The sequence below is a fragment of the Eurosta solidaginis genome, chromosome 1 (assembly GCF_040869045.1).
Source record: "Eurosta solidaginis isolate ZX-2024a chromosome 1, ASM4086904v1, whole genome shotgun sequence".
Classification (NCBI taxonomy): Eukaryota; Metazoa; Arthropoda; class Insecta; order Diptera; family Tephritidae; genus Eurosta; species Eurosta solidaginis.
The window spans coordinates 340,447,393-340,472,688 of record NC_090319.1 but is presented as its reverse complement, the minus strand read 5'-3'; the positions used below and the strand labels follow the sequence as shown (position 1 = coordinate 340,472,688).

The window sequence follows — 25,296 nt, the reverse complement described above, 5'->3', positions numbered from 1 at the left end:
ATTTGATTCAGCCATGTCCACCCGTCCGTCCGTCCGTCCGTCTGTCCGTTAACACGGCAACTTGAGTAAATTTTGAGGTATCTTGATGAAATTTGGTATGTAGGTTCCTGAGCACTCATCTCAGATCGCTATTTAAAATAAACAATATCGGACTATAACCACGCCCACTTTTTCGATATCGAAAATTTCGAAAAACCGAAAAAGTGCGATAATTCATTATCAAAGACGAATACAGAGATGAAACTTGGTAAGTGAGTTGAACTTATGACGCAGAATAGAAAATTAGTAAAATTTCGGACAATGGGCGTGGCACTGCCCACTTTTAAAAGAAGGTAATTTAAAAGTTTTACAAGCTGTAATTTGGCAGCCGTTGAAGATATCATAATGAAAATTGGCAGGAACGTTACCCTTATTACTATATGTATGCTTAATAAAAATTAGCAAAATCGGAGAACGACCGCGCCCACTTTTAAAAAAAAAATTTTTTTAAAGTCAAATTTTAACAAAAAATTTAATATCTTTACAGTATATAAGTAAATTATGTCAACATTCAACTCCAGTAATGATATGGTGAAACAAAATGCAAAAATAAAAGAAAAATTCAAAATGGGCTAGGCTCCGCCCTTTTTCATTTAATTTGTCTAGGATACTTTTAATGCCATAAGTCGAACAAAAATTTACCAATCCTTGTGAAATTTGATAGGGGCTTAGATTCTGGGACGATAACTTATTTCTGTGAAAAAGGGCGAAATCGATTAAAGCCACGCCCAGTTTTTATACACAGTCGACCATCTGTCCTTCCGCTCGGCCGTTAACACGATAACTTGAGCAAAAACCGATATATCTTTACTAAACTCAGTTCACGTACTTATCTGAACTCACTTTGTATTGGTATAAAAAATTTAAGCAATCGGACTATGACCACGGCCACTTTTTCGATATCGAAAATTACGAAAAACGAAAAAATGCCATAATTCTACACCAAATACGAAAAAGGGGATGAAACATGGTATTTGGATTAGTTTATTGACGCAAAATATAACTTTAGAAAAAAACTTTGTAAAATGGGTGTGACAGTCTACCATATTAAGTAGAATGAAATGAAAAAGTTTTGCAGGGTGAAATAAAAAACCCTTGAAATCTTGCCAGGAATACTGTTAGTGGTATTATATATATAAAAAAATTAGCGGTATCCAACAGATGATGTTCTGGGTCACCCTGGTCCACATTTTGGTCGATATCTGGAAAACGCCTTCACATATAAAACTACCACCACTCCCTTTTAAAAGCCTCATTAATACCTTTAATTTGGTACCCATATCGTACAAACACATTCTAGAGTCACCCCTGGTCCACCTTTATGACGATATCTCGAAAAGGCGTTCACCTATAGAACTAAGCCCCACACCCTTTCAAAATACTCATTAACACCTTTCATTTGATACCCATATCGTACAAACATATTCTAGAGTCACCCCTGGTCCACTTTTATGGCGATAATTCGAAAAGGCGACCACCTATAGAACTAAGGTCCACTCCCTTTTAAAATACTCATTAATACCTTTCGTGTGATACCCATATTGTACAAACGCATTCTAGAGTCACCCCTGGTCCACCTTTATGCCCATATCTCGAAAAGGCGACCACCTATATAACTACCACCACTCCCTTTTAAACCCCTCATTAATACCTTTAATTTGTTACCCATATCGTACAAACGCATTCTAGAGTCACCCCTGGTCCACCTTTATGGCGATATCTCGAAAAGGCGACCACCTATACAACTACCACCACTCCCTTTTAAAACCTTTATTAATACCTTTAATTTGATACCCATATCGTACAAACACATTTTAGAGTCACCCCTGGTCCACCTTTATGGCGCTATCTCGAAAAGGCGTCACCCTGTAGAACTAAACCCCACTCCCTTTTGATATACTCATTAACACCTTTCGTTTGATACCCATATCGTACAAACATATTCTAGAGTCACCCCTGGTCCACTTTTATGGCGATATTTCGAAAAGGCGACCACCTATAGAACTAAGCCACTCCCTTTTAAAGTACTCATTAATACCTTTCGTGTGATACCCATATTGTACAAGCGCATTCTAGAGTCACCCCTAGTCCACCTTTATGCCGATATCTCGAAAAGGCGACCACCTATTTAACTACCACCACTCCCTTTTAAAACTCTCATTAATACCTTTAATTTGTTACCCATATCGTACAAACACATTCTAGAGTCAACCCTGATCCACCTTTATGGCGGTATCCCTAAATAGCGTCCACCTATAGAACTATGGCCCACTCCCTCTTAAAATACTCTTTAATACCTTCCATTTGATACATATGTCATACAAACACATTCCAGGGTTACCCTCGGTTCATTTTCCTACATTGTTATTTTCCCTTATGTTGCCACCATAGCTCTCAACTGAGTATGTAATGTTCGGTTACACCCGAACTCAACCTTCCTTACTTGTTTTATTATAGTTTCTTTTTTATATGATTTTATTTCATTTGATTTTTTTTAATTTTTATTATATTTTATTTTGTTCTAATTTATTTCATTTTGTTTTATTTTATTTTATTTTACTTTATTTTATTTTATTTTATTTCACATTTTTTTATTTAATTTAATTTTATTTTATTTTATTTTATTTTTCATTTAATTTAATTTAATTTAATATATTTGATTTAATTCAATTTAATTTAATTTAATTTATTTTAATTCAATTTAATTTATTTTAATTTAATTTAATTTAATTTAATTTAATTTAATTAGGTTTGCCCTAAATGCTTTTAAATGTATGAAAACATTTATTTGAAGCAATTTTTAATTTAATTTATTTAATAATTTGCATTTGACCATCGTAGGATTGCGAGTTCAAATCACACTCCCAGGAGAAAAGAGAGATAAGAGAAGAGAGAGAGAAGATATTTACAAGGTATAATCGAAACAGCTGTCGCCTCGTCCGTCCTGATATCACGTTGTTTAAAATTTTCCCAAATTTTAAATATTTCAATTCAATTGTATTTTATTTCGTTTTTCTAATTTTATTTAGTTTTTTTAACTTTATTTTATTCTATTCTATTTTATTTCATTTTATTTTATTTGTTTTTAATTTAATTTTTATTTTTTCTTAGTATATAAAATTTTAATTAATTATATATTTCTAAATTTATGTTGTTTTATTAAATTTAACTGACGATTTAACGATAGAAATGATTGAAATCAAAGGTATAGGAATACTTCAAATTATAAATACTTTTTTAATTCAATGCTGGGTATTTAATATTCATTTCAACCCAAATTCATACCTCCTCTTAAAATGCTTCCATCTTTCTTTATCGCCAATCACATATTGACTATGTACAATTTTTATTGACTTCACTTTGCTTCACTTGCATTAGTTATTATTGTGTTAACAAAGTTTATCCTTTTTTTTTTTTTGTAAACACTCCCAATGGATCTGCACACTGATTACATTGAACAATTGGCTTACTAACTGCATTTTCTGGTTTCATTCTTCACATCGCTCTCAACACTTCCGTTTCATCATCATGTTCGTTGGACTTTTTTAGCCAATGCAGAAAAACTTTTCGATATGCCGATGGCCGATTACAATGATTTCACAAGAATCAAGTCCGACTATGAAGGCATGATATTGGTAAGTCAATGCAATACAACGCATCATCAATCCAAGAGTCAGCAGCAACTCAGCAACCCAATTCGCTAAGGTAAACTGACTATGGCCTACTCGTACCTGCTCTTCTCCTGCTCTACAAAGATTGATACAAACTAACAGACAAACAATTTAATTTTTTAATTAATTTGTTTTGTGCCACTTTGCTGTTGGTCCACCGACTGGTATCTTGAATGGCTTCAGTATGAAGCATTTGGAATTGCGCAGTTTATCTTAGTTTGTTGAGCAACTCAGCAAACTAAATAGTTTGCTTGATGTTTTTTTTAATTCAATTTTTACTATTAACTTCTGAAAACTTTATTGAATCTCTGCACTCTACGTTTTGTTCTCCCTTCCTACTTCTTTGCAGATCTACAAGCTTTACAAAGCCTACAGAACTGGACGTGAAGTTTGGTCTAAGACACTTTGGGCCGATTTGGATCCGCAGGTACTGACGGACGGTATCGAAAGTTATATGAAAGAGTTTCGCAAACTACCTAAACAGGTTTGTATTTTCATTTATTTGTTTAGTGGGTAGTAAATTTTTGGTTGGAGTGTTGAAAATTTCCTAGTTATTTTAGTTTGCTTCAATAGATTTTAACTAAATAAGTTCATTAAAATGTTTGTGCATTGGCTTTGTAAAGGTTATTTATATTGGAGTTGTAATTTTAAAAAATTGTTTTGAATGCCCCTTCTTAGAATTTGGTTTAAAAGCCCTATCAAAAACCTATGTTACAAAATATCACCGTCCTCTTGGCAAATACTAGAAGCTTTTTAGAACATATGCCAATGGTTGTTTCTAGATCTGACAGCGGATCGCTCTTAATAGCTGGAGTCTTAGCCTGACAAGCGCAGGGCACGAGCACCAAACGTGCTCGATCGTTTTCTCATCCAAACCGCATATCTCAAATCTGCAATCACTGATCAATCCAAATTTAAAAGCATTTAACACCATAAGGCTGTGACTAGTCAGAATACCCGTAATGAGTATACAGTGCTCTCTTTCAAATGATAGGAGTAACTTTGTTAGTCTTAGGTTGTAAGCTCTACACATGATCCTCGACACTATACAGACCCGCGCTTGGGTGCATGCCTTTCCCGCTTGGTCAATAATATGCTATTCTTGCCTTCTTTCAATATCGCCCAATCTAATTGAGACGTCTATAGAGCAAGTTTCGAGGGATGTGCCCTTTTTAGCTATTTCATCCGCTTTTTCATTCCCACCTATTCCCCTATGCCTTCTGACCCTATACAGATGTCTGCTTCTCTCTATCTCGTGGGTTGCTTACACCCTACCACACTTTTTATTGCTGTGCTATGTCGAGATTATTGCTCTTATTTCTGCTTGACTTTTAATATAAATGTTCACGCGGCTACTGTTTAGCCCATTTTCTTACAGTGTTTTAACTACTTTGCTTACGGCTCCTACTTCCGCTTTCAAAACGTTACAGTGATCTGGCAGCTTGTAAGCTCTGTTTATTTCCGGATCAGCATTATATACTGCTAACACTGCTCCTTCCAATACTTTGGAACCATCGGTGTACACGTGTGTCGCCCCGTCCCTAGCGCCAACCATTCACCTAATTTGTGGCTCTAAGGCCCTATTCGAAGCGCGGATAAGGAATAAGGTAGTCTGTTCATCCTGTTATTGATGACGCTCTACTATTTTGGTGGTATGGTCTGAGCTCAAGCTGCCCCGAGACACTGGGTTTCAAAGTTTCTTCTGCAGAAGGAGTGACCTAGCTTACGCCTCGCCAAACTTGGTATCCTTTACCTCTTAATAAATAAGATCATATCCGACCTCTCCCGTTAGCCTGACACAAGAGACTCAGGTATGTATGTATATTCCGACGTGCGAGCAAATTGTTAGAAGGTACTTTTAACAAACACACACACTGCATGTTTTGGAAAACATGTTACTTTTGTTTAAATAGTTTTGCTAATATTAGAAAAAAATCTAGTTTTTTTTCAATGCAGAACGAAGGTATGTATTTCAAAGTCTTACTGCAAAGAAGGAATATTAACACCGGTTCATCCGTTTTTGAGTTATAGCTTACAATGTGGTGTGATGGTAGCGTGCTCCGCCTGCCACACCGTATGCCCTGGGCTCGCAACCCGGGCAAAGCAACACCAAATTTTAGAAATAAGGTTTTTCAATTAGAAGAACATTTTTCTAAGCGGGGTCGCCCCTCGGCAGTGTTTGGCAAGCGCTCCGGGTGTATTTCTGCCATGAAAAGCTTTCAGTGAAAACTCATCTGCCTTGCAGATACCGTTCGGAGTCGGCTTAAACATATAGGTCCCGTCCGACCAATTTGTAGGGAAACTCAACAGGAGTACGACACAAATTGGAAGAGAAGCTAGGCCTTAAATCTCTTCGGAGGTAATCGCGCCTTACATTTATTTATTTTTTATATTGAGAATGTTACAAAACGAACATTATGTGTGAAGGGATGGGCGTACAACAGCATTTAGCGACTTTATTTTGTATGATTTACTAGCAGACCCGTCAGACGTTGTTCTGCCCTAAATTTGGTCTATCTACATAAATTTTAATAAGCTTTTTCCGCCTAACTCTGCTCCCCCCTTCTCACTATTTCTTAATCCTTTTATTCACTTCTCGCTCCGTCTTTTCGCTTCATTTATCTCTATCTTCGTCTCACTCTATCTCTTTCTCAGTCTCCTTCTCCTTCCACCTTTTCTCTTCTCTCAAGTTTTTCCAATTCTTCTTCGTCCCTTATTGCCAGGCAAATCGAATAGGACGTATGTAAATAGTTATGTGGGTATTATTAATTCATGTCTTTATTTCGGCTTCGCATGCATATTTATCAGTTTTACCAGGTTGATGCGAATAAATCGAATATCACAATGAAAACTACTTTAAAGCTCTCAGCAACAGCTTCCATTTGATATTCCTATTACACACACATTCTAGGAGTATCCGGGTCTAGGTTTTGGCCTATGTCTTGAGATCTTAGTCACACAGCGGTATAAAAATTACTTTGTTCTAAAGCACTCATAAACAGCTTCAATTTGATAACTGTAATGTAAAAACACATCCTAGTGTTACCGTGATCTACGTTTTGACCTATATCTCGAGACCCTTCACAAATAGGTATGAAAACTACCCTGTACTAAAGCACTCATCAAGAGGTTTTATTTGATATCCATATTGTATAAACACATTCTGGGGGTACCCGGGTCCACGTTTTGGCCTATATCTCGAGACCCTAGTCACCAATAGGTATGAAAACTACCCTGTACTAAAGCACTCATCAAGAGGTTTTATTTGATATCCATATTGTATAAACACATTCTGGGGGTGCCCGGTCCACGTTTTGGCCTATATCTCGAGACCGTAGTCACCAATAGATATGAAAACTACCCTGTACTAAAGCACTCATCAACAGCTTTCATTTGTTATCCATATTGTATAAACACATTCTAGGGGTACCCGCGTCCACGTTTTCGCTTATATCTCGAGACCCTAGTTACTCGCGGGTACGAAAAATACCCCGTATCAAAGTACTCATTAACAGCTTCCATTTGATACCCATATTGTACAAACATATCCCAGGATTACCTAGGTCCACGTTTTGATCTCAAGACCCTAGTCAGAACGGGATAAAAATTATCCTATGTCTGTCTCCTGGTTCTAAGCTACCGCTCCACCAATTTTCAACCAAATATGTTCATCCGTTCCTTCCTCGCCAATCAGTCTTTATCTATTAAAAAAAGCGCATCAAAATCCGTTGCATATTTTTAAAGGTTTAAGCATTCAAAGGCACATAGGGACAGAAATAGCGACTTTGTTTTATACTATGTAGTGATGTACATCCATACATACCTATAAACCTACGCTCGAAGTTAAATAACGCAGCGAATGATATATAGTATGTACGTATGTATGTGTCGCATCATGCCTCACTCAAAAGCAATTAGCGCCCACAGTTCACAGCGAACAACCACACAAACACATTTTTTGGTGAAAATGTTACTTTTGTTTAAACAATTTGGCTAATATAAGAAAGGAATCAAGAATTTGTTTGATGCAGATCGAAAGTAAATATTTCAAAGTTTTACTGAAAAGTTGAATTTTTTAAATCCATCCATCCGTTTATAAGTTATAGCTGTGTAAACAAAAATTTTATGATTTTTTACTACATTTTGGTAATTTGCCACGCCCCTATAATATATATCTTCAAATTCTATTAACTGTACCATCTCACATAACTAAGCTTTCAAACGCTAAAAACCGTTTTAAAATCGGAGCATTCTGTGTGAAGTTATGTGCATACATGGCATTTAGCGACTTTATTTTATAAGATTTATAGATTATTATTTAATTATTATTATAGATTAAAATATAAAATAATGATACAAAACGAAAAACCCTTTTATTTGCATAAGTTGTGTTTTTTGTCCATCTACAACTTTCCGCACGCTAATTTCATCCCGATCCTTTCATCTAATTGATTGCTTCTTAAGCTACTAAACTTTAGTCTAAGCTTTGACTTCATCCACTACTACCTCTACATAACCCCCGCCGCTATGCTGCTCCAACTCTCTCCAACTCACCCAGCCTATTTTGAGTTTTACAGGTGTTCTCTTAGTTGGCATCGCTGTAGTTTTGCCAAAAAGTAACAAAAAACTTTATACGCTAAAACAACAGCGGCATGAGCTTCGCAGCGACACAATTTCCATTTTCTGCTGATTATGACAAATTGATTTATTTACTTGACTAACAAGCTTTATGGCACTTTACTAGCAGTTTCCGCCTGAACTTCCTGCACTTTGTTGTATAACGGAAATATTTCATTTTTTTTTTTTTAATTGCGTAAGCCAAACAAATTTCGAAGTCATAAAATTTCTATTATGCATAAATTTCAGCACGTCGGAAGTTTTTTAATTTTATTTTTTATTTTTAGCGGATGATATGAGTAGTTTAGACTTTGGATTTTGCCACATGACTGCTTTTACAGGCGGCAAAGATATTTTACTATTATATTTTGTTGAGAGAATGGGTGCACATACATCCTTAAGAATTGGAGTTGTATAAAAGAAATATAGCGAGTTAAACTTTTGGCAACGTGTTTTTGTTATTTTGAAAATAACAAGCCTCGAGTTGTTTTGTTTTGAAAACCACAATTTTTCTTTGTCATCGTTCGCTTCAGCGAGTATAAGTTTCTTTAATATTCTTGCAAGAAACTGAAATACTTGGTTTTTATGAAGATATATTTAACAATATGTCATAAGGGCTGTAAAGTCTTGAAATGATAATTTATAACAAAATGATAAACAGATTTTTATACTCAGCTGAGCAGAGCTCACAGAGTATATTAATTTTGTTCGCATAACCGTACCCCGTAACGGCATAAACGAATCGAGATATATATAGACTTCTATATATCAAAATGATCTGGACGAAAAAAGAAATTCATTTAACCACGTCCGTCCGTTCGTCAGTCCGTGAACACGATAACTGGAGTAAATTTTGAGGTATCTCAATGAAATTTGGTATGTACGTTCCTGGACACTCATCTCAGATCGCTATTTAAAATGAAGGAAATCGGACTATAACCACGCCCACTTTTTCGATATCGAAAATTTTGAAAACCGAAAAAGTGCGATAATTCATTAACAAACACGGCTAAACCGATGAAACTTGGTAGGTGTGTTGACCTTATGACGCAGAATAGAAAATTAGTAAACTTTTGGACAATGGGCGTGGCACCGCCCACTTTTAAAAGAAGGTAATTTAAAAGTTTTGCAAGCTGTAATTTGGCAGCTGAGCATGTAATGTTCGGTTACACCCGCACTTAGACTTCCTTGTTGTTTTACAGCTAAGTGACAATCCTTGTTGTTTTTTTTTTTTTTGAAAATTTCGTTACGCTCGGTTTGCTGAAGTTAGCACCAAGAAATAGTTTCTTAAAATGAACATGTGCTACGAGTACTATCGAAAAAATAGCTCATGTCCAGCTGTAATAAGTGATTGAAAATGCTATGCTGCTTTGGAGTTAGTTTTTTTGCTATTGCTCCTGCTCTGAGCACGAACAGAGCGTAGAGCAGAGCAGTAGCCTAAACATTTGTTAGCATTCGTCAGGCTCTGCTATGAAAGCGGTGCAAATACCTGAACGAAAGCTACGAACGAAATGCTATTTGTAGTGGAGCGTTAGCAAAAACAAAAAATTAAATTAATGCAGTGGTCGGCACGTCATGGCTCAATTGAGCTAGACTTACTTCACACATATCCTTACTCTCCATCATCAGTCGTGAGCGAGACAGCAACGAATAAATACTGCGCACGGCTGTCGCAAAAATGTTAAGGTTCCCTGTGAAAAATATTACGACTGGGAAACGCAACTGGTATGACGGTCTTTCCATATGTAGCTCATCTTCAAAACATGTTTAGGTTTGGGTTTTTACCTTTTTGGGTATGTTTTATTAAATAAATTTTAACAACAATATGAGTTTTTTAAAGTATTTAACAAGAGTTGTAATAATTTCATTCTGCACTCCTTTTTTTTCTCAGCCGAAAAAAAATTTAACTTCAGCACTGCAAAAAACTACTATATAATGTTAAAAAAATTTAGCGAAATAGTAAAAAATTGCTGCAATGTATCTTTATGTTTTCATTTTTTAAATCAGCTCCATATATATTTCTGAATCAAAAATTAAATTTTCCAAAACTTTTGCTATAAATGAATCCTCTGCATGTTGTAATTTTTATTTTAATTTCGTACTGGGATGCTCATTCTCTCGCTCTCACTAATGCACTTACATTTTAATCTTTGCCGACCACTGAATTAATGCTATTTGGATTGTTGGGCATGGTTATGTAGAACTTTGTTTTTTCTCACAATACGACTAATCTACAACGACTTGAAATACAATGTGGGAATAGCGATCCACTACAAATAGCACTTCGTTCGTAGTTTTCGTTCCTATTTGCGCCGCTCTAAAACACGACGTAGCTCATTGCTTCAACAACACTGCTACAACAACAACAACTTAGCTCATAGCAGAGCCTTAGGAATTCTATCAAATTTTAGTGCTGCCTCAGTGCTATTTTTATGTCCAGAACCTAAGCTGTAGCAGAGAATAATTTTCATTACTACTACTACACTGGAGTGGCAAATGCAAACACTGGCTGCGATCATGAAATAGCAACACAAATTAATACCAACTTTAACTTTTTTTCCTTTTTTTATATACAGCAGCGAATAGACCCCAGCGGGTTAAAGGGCATAGAATATACCCGCAGCAGATATGCCTGTCGTAAAAACGACTTAAATACAAAATTGATTTAAGGTGTTGTATAGCGCAACCCTTGTAAGGGGTTACCAGCACAATTTATAGCTTCTTCAAATCAATTGTCAACGTCACCTTCCCGTAGCCAATACTGTCTTTTTATCAGCCGAGGCTCTATCGACCCCAAGTTTCTCATAGGACTAGGGGTTGGGAGGGCGGGATGGCCTAGAGGGTTTCATGTGGTCATACTAAATCTTTCCCGAGATTGTCGGGCCTTAATGGTACCTGTTACCGGACATATCTCCATCCGGCAAAGGACCATCAGGGAGTTTCTCGTCGCTACAGCAACAACAACAACAACGAAAAAACAGTGACAACTTTTACCAAATTTCTCCAATCAATTTTTTTTTCTTCCACATTTTAAGAAAAAAGTTCTGTGAATTTTGTTAATGACACTATATAAACCAATCCCAAAGCGTTTTCGAAAAAAGTTGAAAGTCCGCGAAAATATTCGAAAACTTCGAAATTTCTATTTGGAGTTCTTTGTACTTTTTTGAGAATTTAAGTCTAACGAAATACAATTTAAAGGTCTCCCAAAACTTGCACTAATTTTCGATAGAGCTTACCATTTCTCCAATTTCTTCAATGCATCGATTAAACAGAATTTCGAGAAACTGCCAAGATTTACGAGTATTTCAAGATACAAGAATCTTGCGAGAAGGCGAGTTCTCGGGTCTCGGAATTCTCGCTTGTGTTCGAGAAGAAATCATAAGCTCTAATTTTCTAAAACTTTTTTCCGCAATCTGTTTTAGGTTTTCTTCCATAAAAAGTTTGAAAACTTGTTTATACGCTATTGATGAGATGTTTAGTGGCTACTTTGAGGATATGAACATACAAGAACCGGAAGTAGTGCATTGCTTGAATGCCATTCAAAATATTTATTCTGACCATTACTTGGTGGATGGCGACCGGAAATTTATACCAGTTCCGTGGACCCCTATATAACCTCCATATACATTTAGAAACATTCGTAAATTTTATTGCCTTTATATATTTTACTATAAACATACTACGCTTTACTATGCAGAATTTATTTAGAAATATCCACAAAATACCGCACACTAATATCTTTAGCCAATGGCAATCAATTTCGTATTCATATTATTTGTATAGCCGCTAAGGTCGACTTTGTTCAGCTGTTGTCGAACCTATTTTGTCTACTTCATACAAAGTCACCAGGCGCCCCCTAGCGCACAAAAACGTAATGCCTTTTGTATCATTGTGCGTGGCTAGCCTAATGGTGTCATCGCTAATATTGGCGAATCTGACCATACAACAACATCACTTCAAGCCATTACCACCACCAACGCAGCCGACTTTACATAATAACAAAAGCACATGCGGAAAAAGAAAAATCAATTCATTGTCATCCCCTAGGCCCCTGATGTATGTTGTTTGTCTAAAATTGCATACAACTCGTGGGCGTAATAAATCTCATTTTGAAAGTAGAAACGTTGCAATGATGTGCTCATGAAACCGCCAATAATGCGAACGTTGGGTATGCGAGCAATCGACTACAGCGGAAACATTGGAAATGTTAATTTAAGCATAAAATTGCCTAAATTTTTGAAAATAAGTAGTCAGGGTGAGATTATGATTTTTGAAGTATTTTGTATAAGATAAGGTGGACCTGCTGAACGTTGGTGAACTAGGTAATCCAGGTGGAAATAAATCTCTCTTTAGAAATAAATGTTCTTCATATTTCTCCTTCTCATCCTCTCATTATAGCAGGAACCTTTTCTTTGCTGTGAGAGTCTGGCCGAACTCCATAGCGTCCGGCTATTTCATTTCGCTGCATTTACCATTAGGAAACTGAGCCCGCCGTATCGAGTAGGGGTTCGTACCCCAGCGGGTTAGGGGATCAGAATATACCCGCGGTAGGTATGCCTGTCGTAAGAGGCGACTAAAATACCAGATTCAAGGGGCTGTGTTGCGCAATCTTTCAGGTTGCCAGCGCAATATATAGCTTCTCCAAACCCAATTGTCAACCTCACCTATCCGCGGCGAATCCTGTTTCACTAACAGACGAAGCTCTGGCGACCCCAAGCTCCTCATGGAACTTGGGGGTAGGGAGGGAGGGAATGGCCTGAAAGTTTAACGCGGCCACATAAATCGTACCCGAGTTGGTCGGGCTAGCACCTTAATGGTGCTATGGTACCGGAGCGTACTGGATTTGTATCCGGCAAAGGACCATCACATCGATAACAATCCCCAAAGCTTCGGGGAGCAACCTTATCGCTACAACAACAACAACAACAACAACAACAACAACAGTAAGGGTTCGTACCATCACAAAGAATTAAGGAAGGACGAGTAGGATAGCATTGCAAGCCGGAGTCGGGTACGGATAACGAGAATAGTGAGCAGTCAGTGCGCTCGGTAAAGGGTGAGTGCGCTCGGTAAAGAGAGGTACGCCAACCTGGAAAAAGAACTAACGTTAGGACGTGAACGAGATGGAGTTTAAGAGAACCCTCTCACAATACCGGAAAGCATTAAGAGTAATTCAGAGCTTGGGTATAGCCGTCAACCCAACCAACCGCGAACGCGACGGGCTTAGCATATGCCCGCGAGAAAGTCAAAGACACAAGGAGCTGTTTAGAGCAACACTTTCAAGTGGGTGCCAGCGTAATTTATAGCTTCTCCAAGCCAATTGTTAACCTCACCTACCCTGGCCCCGGGTAGCGATTGGCAGCGAGCTGCTAAAGCCGATAAACCGGCAGAAGGGAGAGGGCAAACGCCCCCGTCTCTGAACCAGGAGGCAAGCTAGTGGGAAAGATTGGATTCTCACATCTTAATCTACAAAGCAGAGCGAAGAGGGAAGTGCTAAAACGCCGTGTTCTACAAAAGCCGAAATGCAGAAAAATGAGGGCAATAACGGCATAAGAAATAAAGAAGAAAACGTTTATAAGCTGCAGGAAGATAACGATCGGAGTCCAGCTTACTCCGATGACTTGCACCACTGCATATTACAACGGTATAGGCTTAGATAGACGACCAAGTTAAAAGTGAACCAACAGCTCAATGATGTTGTGAGTCTTATAAATGACCATAAGGCACTATGAATATTGGAGGTAGATAAAGACCTCAAAACCAGAAATCAGCTGCAAACAACCATAGACTCAGCGCATTTGAAGGGAGCCAAATAACTCAATGGCGCTGCGAATCGTACAGATAAACCTCCGACATAGTCAAGTGGCCTCGGGCGGGCTTCCCCTGCCTCTTAAAGAGGCTTCGTTTGATGCGGGCCCCATATACACAATGTGCTAGTATAATTTTATTTAAAAAAATAGCTTGATAGGGAGCCCCATATGAAAGTGGTCCTGCTGGACAAATACTCAATTTTCCGGCCATGTACGCACTACATATGAATGTAGGGTAATATTTTGAGTGCATATGTTTGTCGTCATTTGCTGAAGAATCGACGATTGCTGAAGAGTTTGATCGCCGCTGGTGGCATTAACAACGCCGATACCACGTAGGTACGCTAGCAATAACAACAACAACGAAAACTAGGTCCAACCGCAGCGTGTCAAATATTACAAATGTGTCGGCTGGCCACCATTTCACGCCTGACAGGACATTTGATAGCAGCCAATAGTATTCAAAATTTTCCAATATTTTTGTTGTTGTTGCTTTTGTTATTGTACGTAAAAGGCGCACAATCTATTTTTATACTCAGCGTGCTTTGCACACAGAGTATATTACTTTGATTGGGTAACAGTTTATTGTAAAGGTATAAAGGAATGGAGATAGATATAGAGTTCCATATATCAAAATCATCAGTATCGAAAAAAAATTTGATTGAGCCATGTCCGTCCGTCCGTCTGTCCGTCTGTCCGTTAATACAATAACTTGAGTAAATATTGAGACATCTTCACCAAATTAGTACACGAGCTTATCTGGACCCATAATAGAATGGTATTGAAGATGAGCGAAATCGGATGATAACCACACCCACTTTTTATATATATAACATTTTGGAAACACACAAAAATCCTGATTATTTCGTAAATAATACACCTAGAATGTTGAAATTTGACGTGTGGACTGATATTGAGACTCTCGACAAAAATTTGGAAATTTTTTTTTAAATGGGCGCGGCACCGCCCACTTGTGATAAAATCAATTTTACAAATATTATTAATCATAAATCAAAAATAGTTAAACGTATCATAACAAAATTCGGCAGAGAGGTTTGCCTTTACTATAAGGAATGCTTTGAAGAAAAATTAACGAAATTGGTTAAGGACCACGCCCACTTTTATATAAAAGATTTTTAAACGGGTCGTGGACGAATAAAATAAGCTATATCTTTGCAAAAAAAAAACTTTATATCAACGTTATTTCATTTCCCAAGTGTACTTATAACAGTAAATAGGATAAACTTCAAATTTAAAAAAATGGGCGTAGCACCGTCCCTTTTATTACTAAGCAATTTTCTATGTTTCGGGAGCCATAACTCGAAGAAAAATTAACGGATCGTAATAAAATTTGGTATACAAATTTTCTCTATAGCAGGAAATATTTCTAGAAAAATGGACGAGATCGGTTAAGGACCACGCCCACTTTTATATAAAAGATTTTTAAAAGGGTCGTAGACGAAAATAATAAGCTATATCTTAGCGAAAAAAAGTTTTGAATCAATGATATTTCACTTATCCAGATTTATTGTAAGATGAAATGGGGATACATTTTTTTTTAACGGGCGGTGCCACGTGTTATGTAGGAAAGTAATTTATCTGAAATGAAATGTACAATTGAAGCTCACGCTGAATATATAATGTTCGGTTAAACCCGAACTTAGATACCTTTACTTGTTATTATTATTTTTATTTTGTTTAAATTGATTTACATTTTAGTTGCGTTGATTTGTTTAGTTTCAAGTGAAATTTTAGTTGATGTTAGTTTGGGCTTGGGCATTGTCGCATAAAACACACATTCTCGCACACGATGTTTAGATACGAAGTAACGGATAATATGCGAACTTTGCATGAACGTCATTATTATATTAGAGGGACCTGAAAATTATATTTTTACATGACGTGAAGAAGGATTAGAAATGCCTCTTTAAAAGTAGTAACCGAGGGTCAGAACGGCGAAAGTTCTAGGAGTTTCAGATGTTGGCTGATAGACATAATGCCAAAAAATCGTATCAAAAATTCGGCATCTGACGGAAGGTTTCAAGACAGGGGCAGATGCCTGGAGGAATGATAATGGTGACCTGGTAAATTACGTACAGAGTGTGCTTAAGCTGCTTCTCCTGTCTGGCTAGCAAAGGGGAAGACGTACCCGATACCTTAATCGCTGATTACGGGAAACACGTTCCGTGATGTGACTAAGGCGAAGAGTTGGTTAAGAGCAGGCATAGACTCCTATGAAAAATATGGTTGTATAAGCGCTTGTGTTCAGATTCCAATTTAAGCGTGCTCTGCCCAACCACAACAAAGGCGATCTCACATATCGCTATATAAGCTTCTATCCAACATATTGTGCGAAACCTGAAGCCCAAAGTTAATATACTGATGGACCTTACCAATGCGGCCTCTAACGTGGTAAATCTAATATCGATCAGTCCTCTACGATGCACCAGATCCTGCATAATATTTACGATAGTAGAACCGACACTCGTCATCTTTTTTTCGAATTAAAAGTAGCCTTTGGGAGCTCAGAAAGAAGTTGCTTGTATTCTGATTTGCCTAAATTTAAGTTTACTGCAAAAGTTAGTACGGCTCTGCCGAATGACGTTCAGCAACACCATCAGCCCACTCAGAATTGGGAAGGATCTCTCCGAGACATTCGATGTCCTCATAACCCGGGTACCCATCGTTAAATCTAATGCCCATGATGATGTGGGCGTCAACAAAATAGTTCGTTCATTCGTTTTCCTGGTCACTCTAATATAAACATATACATAAGTACTATGTACGTATAAAGTGCATTAGCATTATATACTACACGGTTGATTATTTATTAGCAAGCAGTGGCCTAATTTAGTTAGGCTAATAACGTGCCCCAGCGCTTTGCGTTGCATTGTGCATGTCAAGCAAATTTATGATTGAACATATCTATCGAGATTGGTTGGAAAAATTGAAATATGCACTTGGAAAATGAAGCATGGGATTTCGAAAATATTTTGTTTGGAATGTTTGTTTAGCAGTTTAGGTTTAATGTTGATTTTCATAAAGTAAAACAACGAAGCATCAAAAGAAGATATATGAACTTAAAAAGTCTTATCCTCTTTCACCAGCAGATCTAAATTTGTTTGATGATGGGCTCGATTGAATCCCAGTGTTAGCCAAAACTTTGAGTAGTCAATTACTTAATCGCAAACCCAGACAGCTTTTACATTGTAAAGGTTTACAAGTAGGATATGTAACAGCTGCTCGTTCACAGCTGGAGTCGCCTGATCATAGTGCTTTTTCTATTTTCCCTTTTTTGTGGATGATATTCGGCAGTGCTTTACTTCTTAGGCACAAAATAGTGTAGTAGTTTTAAATGCGAGGAAAAACTTTCCATATGTGGTTAGATTCTTAATGTTGATATAACTGTGAGTCTTTGGAAACCCCATTCCATAACTTATGTAAAATTTGATAGGTGCCATAAATTGGACTAAATTTGTTTAAAAAAGGCAACCCCAATCTGAAATTCCGCTCCTTTTTTCTTTAACTTTTGCATACTTGCGTCGATTCGGATGGCAGCAACTCCGGTAATTTTGACATTTCGTTCAGTGTCATACTGGTTTGACATTGCGGTGGCAATGCGTTAGAAAGAGAAGGAAACAAACATATCTTGCTTGCAAACCTACACAATGAGCTTCTTTTTCTATGAAACATATGGAATTAAAATTTCTAACTATACTTCTGTATTCATAATTCTTAATTCAACAGGTTCGCTTGTTACCATCTGGTATGATGCTTGAATTGAGTATGAAGCAATTCAAGAATACTGTACCGTTAATGGTTAGTCTTAAAAATGAAGCGTTGCGTGAACGTCATTGGAGACAATTAATGGAAAAGACCGGGCAATACTTTGACATGGCTCCAGGACGCTTTACACTAGAAAATATGTTTGCCATGAAACTGCACGAATATCAGGTAAATGATACTAGGAATCATTCCGTTAGCATATTGGTTAACATATTCTTTTCTCAGGAAATCGCTGAACAAATCCTCAATAATGCCATTAAAGAACTGGCAATTGAACGTGGCGTGAAGGCTGTCGAGGACACATGGGCCAATATGGCTTTCAAGGTACATAAGCATTACAAGGGCAATGAGGATCGTGGATATACGTTGGGTTCGGTTGAGGAAATCGTTGTCACGCTCGAGGATAATGCAATGAATTTACAATCAATGGGCGCCTCACAGTAAGAAAACTGAAATAAGAAAATGTTACGCAAACTTTAAACATGCAATAAAACTAAAATATGTTTATGGGATAGCATGAGTTCCGGAACGTATAGGTTTAGGACCACTGTAAAAACGAAATTCGATTTTGAGAGAAATAAATGGAAGGACTCCATTTATTTCAAATTCTCGATTATTCTGGTATCGTTTGAATCGCTGAACTGTCGAAAAAATAACTCAAATATTCCGTATAGCAAAACATTCCTTATTGGCAAAACTACTATGGTAGTAGTACTACACAATTATACTACTAGCGTACTTCACTTACAACGTTTTATAATCAGACTGAATGATATTTACATAGCTGTCGCTGCTTTTATACTCTCAGTTTCTTCGTTCGCCTCTATCTCCCAGGGACTAGACTTTTCGTGAATAATCTTCTAGAATAGTTGCTTACTTATTTCTCGTTTCGGGATCTTTTATTCTCTGTTGCCTTCTATGTATATGTGTGTATATGTCTGAGCAACGAGCGCTATTTACTGCTCTGCAGATGTATATGTATGTGACTGTTTTCAATTTCAGCTGCTTTCCTCTCTGTTATTTTTGTCCAGCATTTATTACTAGCGGCATAGTGACAGACCGAAACTACTAATATTCGCCGCAGTAACGTGATTTCTTTTGGGGGGAAAAAATGCGAAGGACGATAAGAATAATAACATCTATATATATTCGGCAGGCTTCAAAGGCTAATCGAAACGCGAGCTGGCGCAATTTTACCTACAAGGTCCACACGATGTATACTGACACAGCAGTCGACTACAAAGGTAGTGCTTTGCGGGAAATTCTTGCAGGTTTTCTGACTTGAGCCCCTTATCAATTAGCCAGCTAAGAATTCTTTATGAAAACTCCTTTCGCTCACTAGTGAATTCCCGCTAGCTGTACAATGCCAACGAGCCTTTTCACTTAAGGCTTTTTAGTCAGCTTTCCATAAAAAAGCTTTTACTATTGAGGCTCGTCTGAGCTTAGAAATGTTTCATCTCCCTCAAAAAGAAAAACTTCTGTTTTGGTAGGATTGGCAGCCACTCTGTATGATTCAGTTCATCTTATGCAGTCTACACTGCAAATGCTGCCCGCTGACGGGGACTGGCATATATTTAGTGGTTTAACGTGAAAATATATTTACGTATGTAAATGTATTTACGTATGGAAATATATTTTCACGTTGAACTACCCTTAGTTATCGAATAACCCAAACAACTATGTACCTATGTACATATGTAGGTAAATCAAAATTTATCATCTCAACCACGTTTCCATGAGACTTCGGTGTTGATTAAGAAGCCTTCGTGTGATGTTTTCTTAATAATTAATTAATACAAATAACATACAAACATAAATACCTACATTATCATTTTAGTTTCATAAGACACGCATTTCAGTCAAATATACATAAATATTTCGTAGAAATCTCTCATCCCTACATTGTCTACATTTCATTCTGTTTATCCCGCTTAAATAGATTCATTGGTCCATTCTTGGAAACTGTCAATAAATGGGAACGTTTGTTGTCCTTAATCGGAGAAATAATTGACGAATGGCAGGTGGTTCAACGCAAGTGGCTTTACCTTGAAGGAATTTTTATTGGTGGTGATATACGTGCACAATTGCCAGACGAAGCAAAGAAATTTGATGACATTGACAAAGCATACCGCAGGGTAAGTACAAAACAACAAACTATATACATACAGCAGCGAACAGAAAAAAAGCAGTAGAAATTTTTATCAAATCTCGTCAATTCAATTCTTGTAATTTTTTATTTTTGATATTTAAAATATAACTACTATGCATACAGAAACTATGCGAACCAATATCAAAACCGTTTTCAAAATAAATCGATACAATTTTACGAAAATTTCGAACTTTTTTCGGATTTCTTTAAATTTTTTTGAGAACGCAGTTTTTTAGCCCAATCAATTTAAGCCCAAAAAAAGTACAATTTATAGGTGTCTCAAAATTCGCACTGATTTTTTTAAATTTTTTTGAGAAGGGTGTCTCAGATTTTTCTCTACTTACACGGTGTGAAGCATTTTTTTGTATGGAAGAAAAACCGAAATAACCTTCCGAAAATTTTTCAAAAATCTATAACTTGTACTTTCTAAGCCTAAAATTGTTTGCGCTATAAAATTGCATACTCAAAAAAATTCAAAGGACTCAAAAACGAAGTTCGAAATTTTCGTAAATTGTTCTCGAATTTTTTGAAAACGTTTCCGCGATTGATTTGTACAGGAGTTTTTATTTTTCTTGAAATATTAAACACAATACAGAAGAATTTAGTTCTCGAAATTTGATAAAATATTCCACTGCAATTTTTCTATTCCTTGGTGTATATTTATTTATATACTTCGACTAACCGCACCTTCATCCAAGATCAACATGATATTTATGTATTTGCTATTCGAAATTCGAAGCTTTCTCTATAGCGACTTAGTACATTGTCGTATTTATTATTGGTTATATGAAACTACAGTGACATGTAAACAAAATATTTGTGTAGAAGGTTGTAGGTACTTTCCTCACGTTTATCATGCGAATTTTCTATGCCGACAGCTTGGCGTCATGCTACTTAGCGGTAAATTTAATGGAATTAGAAATTACTATCACATTACCCTCGAAAATGTTGCATATCACATAAAGCTTATTTTATGTCATATGCGAATTGTTTGTATGTTGTAAAAAGAACTGAATTTAGATACGATCCGATACCATACCGATGGTTTCGTCATTTGAAATCTCTACTCCAAAGAATTACAACATTTTTAGGATGAAAATGCACAAATCCTAGTAGCCTGTCGTTATGACTTTCTAGTTGCAGACCAGTTTTCCATTTTATACTTTCCATAACCGTAGCTTTTGCCGCTATGCTATCCAGAGTAGGTGGTTGAGAAAAATTTGGAATGAACTAGTTCTTAAAATATTTCATCCACGAGCATTCCATTTCTAGGCTGACGCAAACACTTCCTTTATATAAATGAGCCAAAAACGCAGCGAGAAACATGCCCTTTAACACATTACATAACAAAAGTGAAAAGTTTCAGTCTTCCACGCGAAGAACAGAAGAGCGTTAGACTTCCGCGGGACCGAAATGAAATGTCTCCCTACATCGATTGCCGGTTCAAAAGCATCCTATGTCAATTTTTTTGCTTAGATCAGGTGTTTATGAAGAAAAGTCTGAGATAGGGCGTTTCCCAAGCGGACGTGTTCAACGTATGTCATTATCCAATTTGGATAAATTAAATCTGAGACTCTGATAGTATCGTGTAAATGAAATGATTGCTTTCCAACGGTTACTCTAGAACCAGAGCTGTGTGAATAACCGCGAAAGTGTCTTCAGATCAAAATCGTATTTCAATCAGTTGTAGCCAGAATCTACTTACTGCAAAGCTGAAGTGTATTTAGTTTATATGCGCCTTTGTATCGCCTTTTCAGTTCTACGGGCCCATCTTCGAATTTATTGAAAACTAAAGGGCCTGCTCACCATTCTTATGCATCTAATACTTCACATTGTCAACAAATTCTACTAAGTAATATGTTACAATATCACGACCACAACTGCCAAAATGCCTTTAATCAAACTATGTTATACGTATGTATGTAGCAAAAGGTTGTCATCTTTTGCAATCGGGTAGCAAAAGGTTCCTTGAAAATATTTGCGCTATTTAATAAAAGAGAAGGATCATATCCACATAACCTTGATTGTTAACCAATAGCAGGGTTGCTTCAAGTATGTATCCCGTTTACGGCATGAGCATAGTTTACACTTTTCTACTCTTGGCATGTCATTCACTCCTTATCGATCAGTTATCGATTTATCAAAAGAAAGTTATCGATTATAGAAATAATATTTTAAAACATTATCTCTCGATTACTCAAGTTTTCAATGAGCTATCGTTATTTTATCGGTTTGCTATCCAAAGTTTGAAGATTTACTATCGGAAAGTAATCGGCATGGTTTCATAAAATTATAGATTTTGTATCTGAAAGTTAACAATTTTTATTAGAAGTGTTTCTGATTAATTATCAGGGTAGTATCGATTTATTTGCGAAATGCTATCGGTTTCTTATTGAAGATTTGTCGATTATTGATCGAAAATTTATCGAAATATCATCAAAATATCGATATATTATCGAAAAGTTATCGACTTGTTATCGAAAAGATATGGGAATTCGAAAAGTTATTAATTTGTTGTCAAAATGTTACCGATTATGTATTGAAAAGTTATCGATTTCCAATCGGATTGTTATCAGCTTGTTTTTGGAGTGTAAACGATGTCTTACATAAAAAAATTTCTTATATAAAATCAATTGCACATCTGTAACCCGTCAACAACAAGCTCATAATAAACCAAGGGAAACTGGTGGATGATTCCGCAATAACAAGCTGGCTAGGTTAGGTCAGGTTGAACTAGCCTGTCCATGATGACCTCACATAGATTGAATAAGTCAGTAGCATTACCAGAAGTATGATTAACGACAATCTGAAAAACCTTATCAACAACCAGTACCAATGTTGTAACATAATTGTGTCTTCTTAGCAAATACTTGAAGCCTTCTAGGACATATGCCACTTGCTGCTTCGAGATCTGGCAGCTGTATCATTTCTAATACCTGAAGTCTTAGCCTCAAAATGCCCAAATATATCTGTTTTTGGTAAATTTACCTCTGTTGAGGTTTAGCTTCCTCCCATGCATGAGTTCTAGTAAACTTAAAAACTTAGTGTTCTATAACACCTGCTTGTTTACACATCGAACTTCACGCGTACTTAGTACTCACGCCTTTCTTTTGCTCGGTTATTCACCGAGCATGTTTTCCAACTCGGTAACAAAATATATCGTCTTATATTAACCTTTTGCCAAGTTATTTGATATTATACTTCTCGTATATCGTTTGTTTGTCATCTTTGCTTACTTGCCACTTAATTTTGCCACATTTGCAACATTTGCCACAATCACTGCACATTTATGTGATTTATATAGTTTGATTTCATTTCATACATACTCTCCTCCCAACTCCTCACCGCAAAATATACATTTTTTCTAAGCAATTTCTACCTCCTTTTTATTCGTTTGTGAGTTTTATTTTTACTATTTCTGTATTTCATTTCACAGATTATGGTTGACTGTGCCAAGAATCCTTTGGTGGTGCCACTGTGCTCGGTGCCTGGCCGTTTGCCCGAAATTCAAGGACTCGGCATCGGTTTGGAGAATTGTCAGAAGTCATTAAATGAGTATTTGGAGTCAAAAAGACGTATATTTCCGCGCTTTTATTTCATTTCCACGGATGAGTTACTTTCAATATTGGGTAGCAGCGAACCAACGGCTGTGCAAAATCACATTATCAAGGTATGTACATATGTATGTACGTATGTGCTCCTATACATTGTAGTCAACATAGGCATATACATAAATATGTGATGGCGTAATAGGGAAAGTTTCGTATGCGAATTGGCAACTTTTCACCACATTTCCACAGTTTCACACATGCAAATGGCATTTTATGTTTCCTCTTTGAGTAAGAATAAGAAACAATAAAATTTCATGCAGGTGAATGTATTAGGATTATCACTCTTCTCAAGTCGTAAATATCAACAAAGATGATGTAAGAAAACAAAGAGTATAATTTATGCTCTTGTCCTCCACACAAACAAAGTCTTGAAATTTGCGTAATTTTTCGTGAATAATGTATGTATGAGGTGCTGTAACCAATGCGTGTGAGGAACTGCGAATAAGATGATGAAGAAAGTTATTCGGTAGCACTAAACAAACACATAGGTTAGGTTAGAGTGGCCACCGGTGCGAGCATCAGTGCACTTAGGCCCAACGAGGTCCCATTGTGATACCACCTGAATCTCTCCCCTACTCAAACCAACAGGTCGATTCAGCAAATGTCAGGAATTTCTTAGTTTTGCTGAATCGACCTGTTGATTTGATAAGGGGAGAGATTCACGTGGTATCACAATAGGAACAGACACATACGGTGCATGCTTTGCCAAAATTAGTAGATAAGAGTAGTGGTAGTATTTTTATTTTTTTTTTTATATACTTTAGCCGGGTTTGTGGGATGAGTTGGGGGCTCACCACGCTAAGAACCTTTTGAAATTTACGTTGTTATAATGAAAACCTTAACAGGAATTATGAGGTGACCATAACACAACGAGGAAGGTTATAACCGAGTCAGCACGGTTTTAGCAAAGTTAGATTGAATAATTTTTATTTTCTCCCTCGCTACATAAGGCAAAAGAATGCAAATCCAAGATAGCAGACAGTCGCATCACCATCTGGATGATTAACCTTAGTTTAGACAATGAGATGGAAGTAGTTATCTGTGAATGTCCGATTAAATATTCTTAGTAGGGAACGCAGAAAATATTATGTGATCTCGATCGTCAAGCCAAATTAAAATGCATGTGACGCCAGAAGGCAGTGCCGTCATTAGTCTAGTGTAAGACCTACACGTGATCTTCGGCAAGCTAGGGTCTGTGCCTTTCCGCCTTGGTCGAACATGTAAACCTTTCGACTTCTCTTAATCTCGCCCACTCTAATTTCGAAAGCTTCGAACGCCCCTTTTTGGCTAGCTCATACGCTTTTTTATTCCCATATACTCCTATATGCACAGGGATCCATATATGTGTATGCCTCGCGCTATTTCATTTTTTTCAGGGATTGCATATACTCTAGCACACTTTTAAATGTTGTGCTTTGCGAGATTATTGTCTTAATTACTGCTTGACTGTCAATTTAAAAGTTGACGCGGCTACATTTTAAGCTATTTTCTTCCAGTGTTTCTACTACTTCGGTTGCGGCTACTACTTCCGCCAGTTGCTAACGTGGAGTGTCAGGAATGGCATACAGTGCAGCCGTCGGAATTCTTCTCAAAGCTCCCGTAATGCTAATCAT

General features: G+C 36.9%; 1 protein-coding gene across 1 annotated transcript in view; it reads left to right on the top strand.

Annotated features, from left to right (window-relative positions):
* The window catches only part of Dhc98D (Dynein heavy chain at 89D), a 322,849-nt gene that overhangs the window by 80,385 nt on the left and 217,168 nt on the right, over nt 1-25,296 (top strand). The window contains exons 17-22 of the mRNA XM_067773518.1: nt 3,589-3,674; nt 4,060-4,194; nt 17,885-18,091; nt 18,149-18,363; nt 19,863-20,058; nt 23,509-23,742. Coding sequence (XP_067629619.1) covers nt 3,589-3,674; nt 4,060-4,194; nt 17,885-18,091; nt 18,149-18,363; nt 19,863-20,058; nt 23,509-23,742 — 1,073 coding nt within the window. The remainder of the gene's footprint in view (nt 1-3,588; nt 3,675-4,059; nt 4,195-17,884; nt 18,092-18,148; nt 18,364-19,862; nt 20,059-23,508; nt 23,743-25,296) is intronic.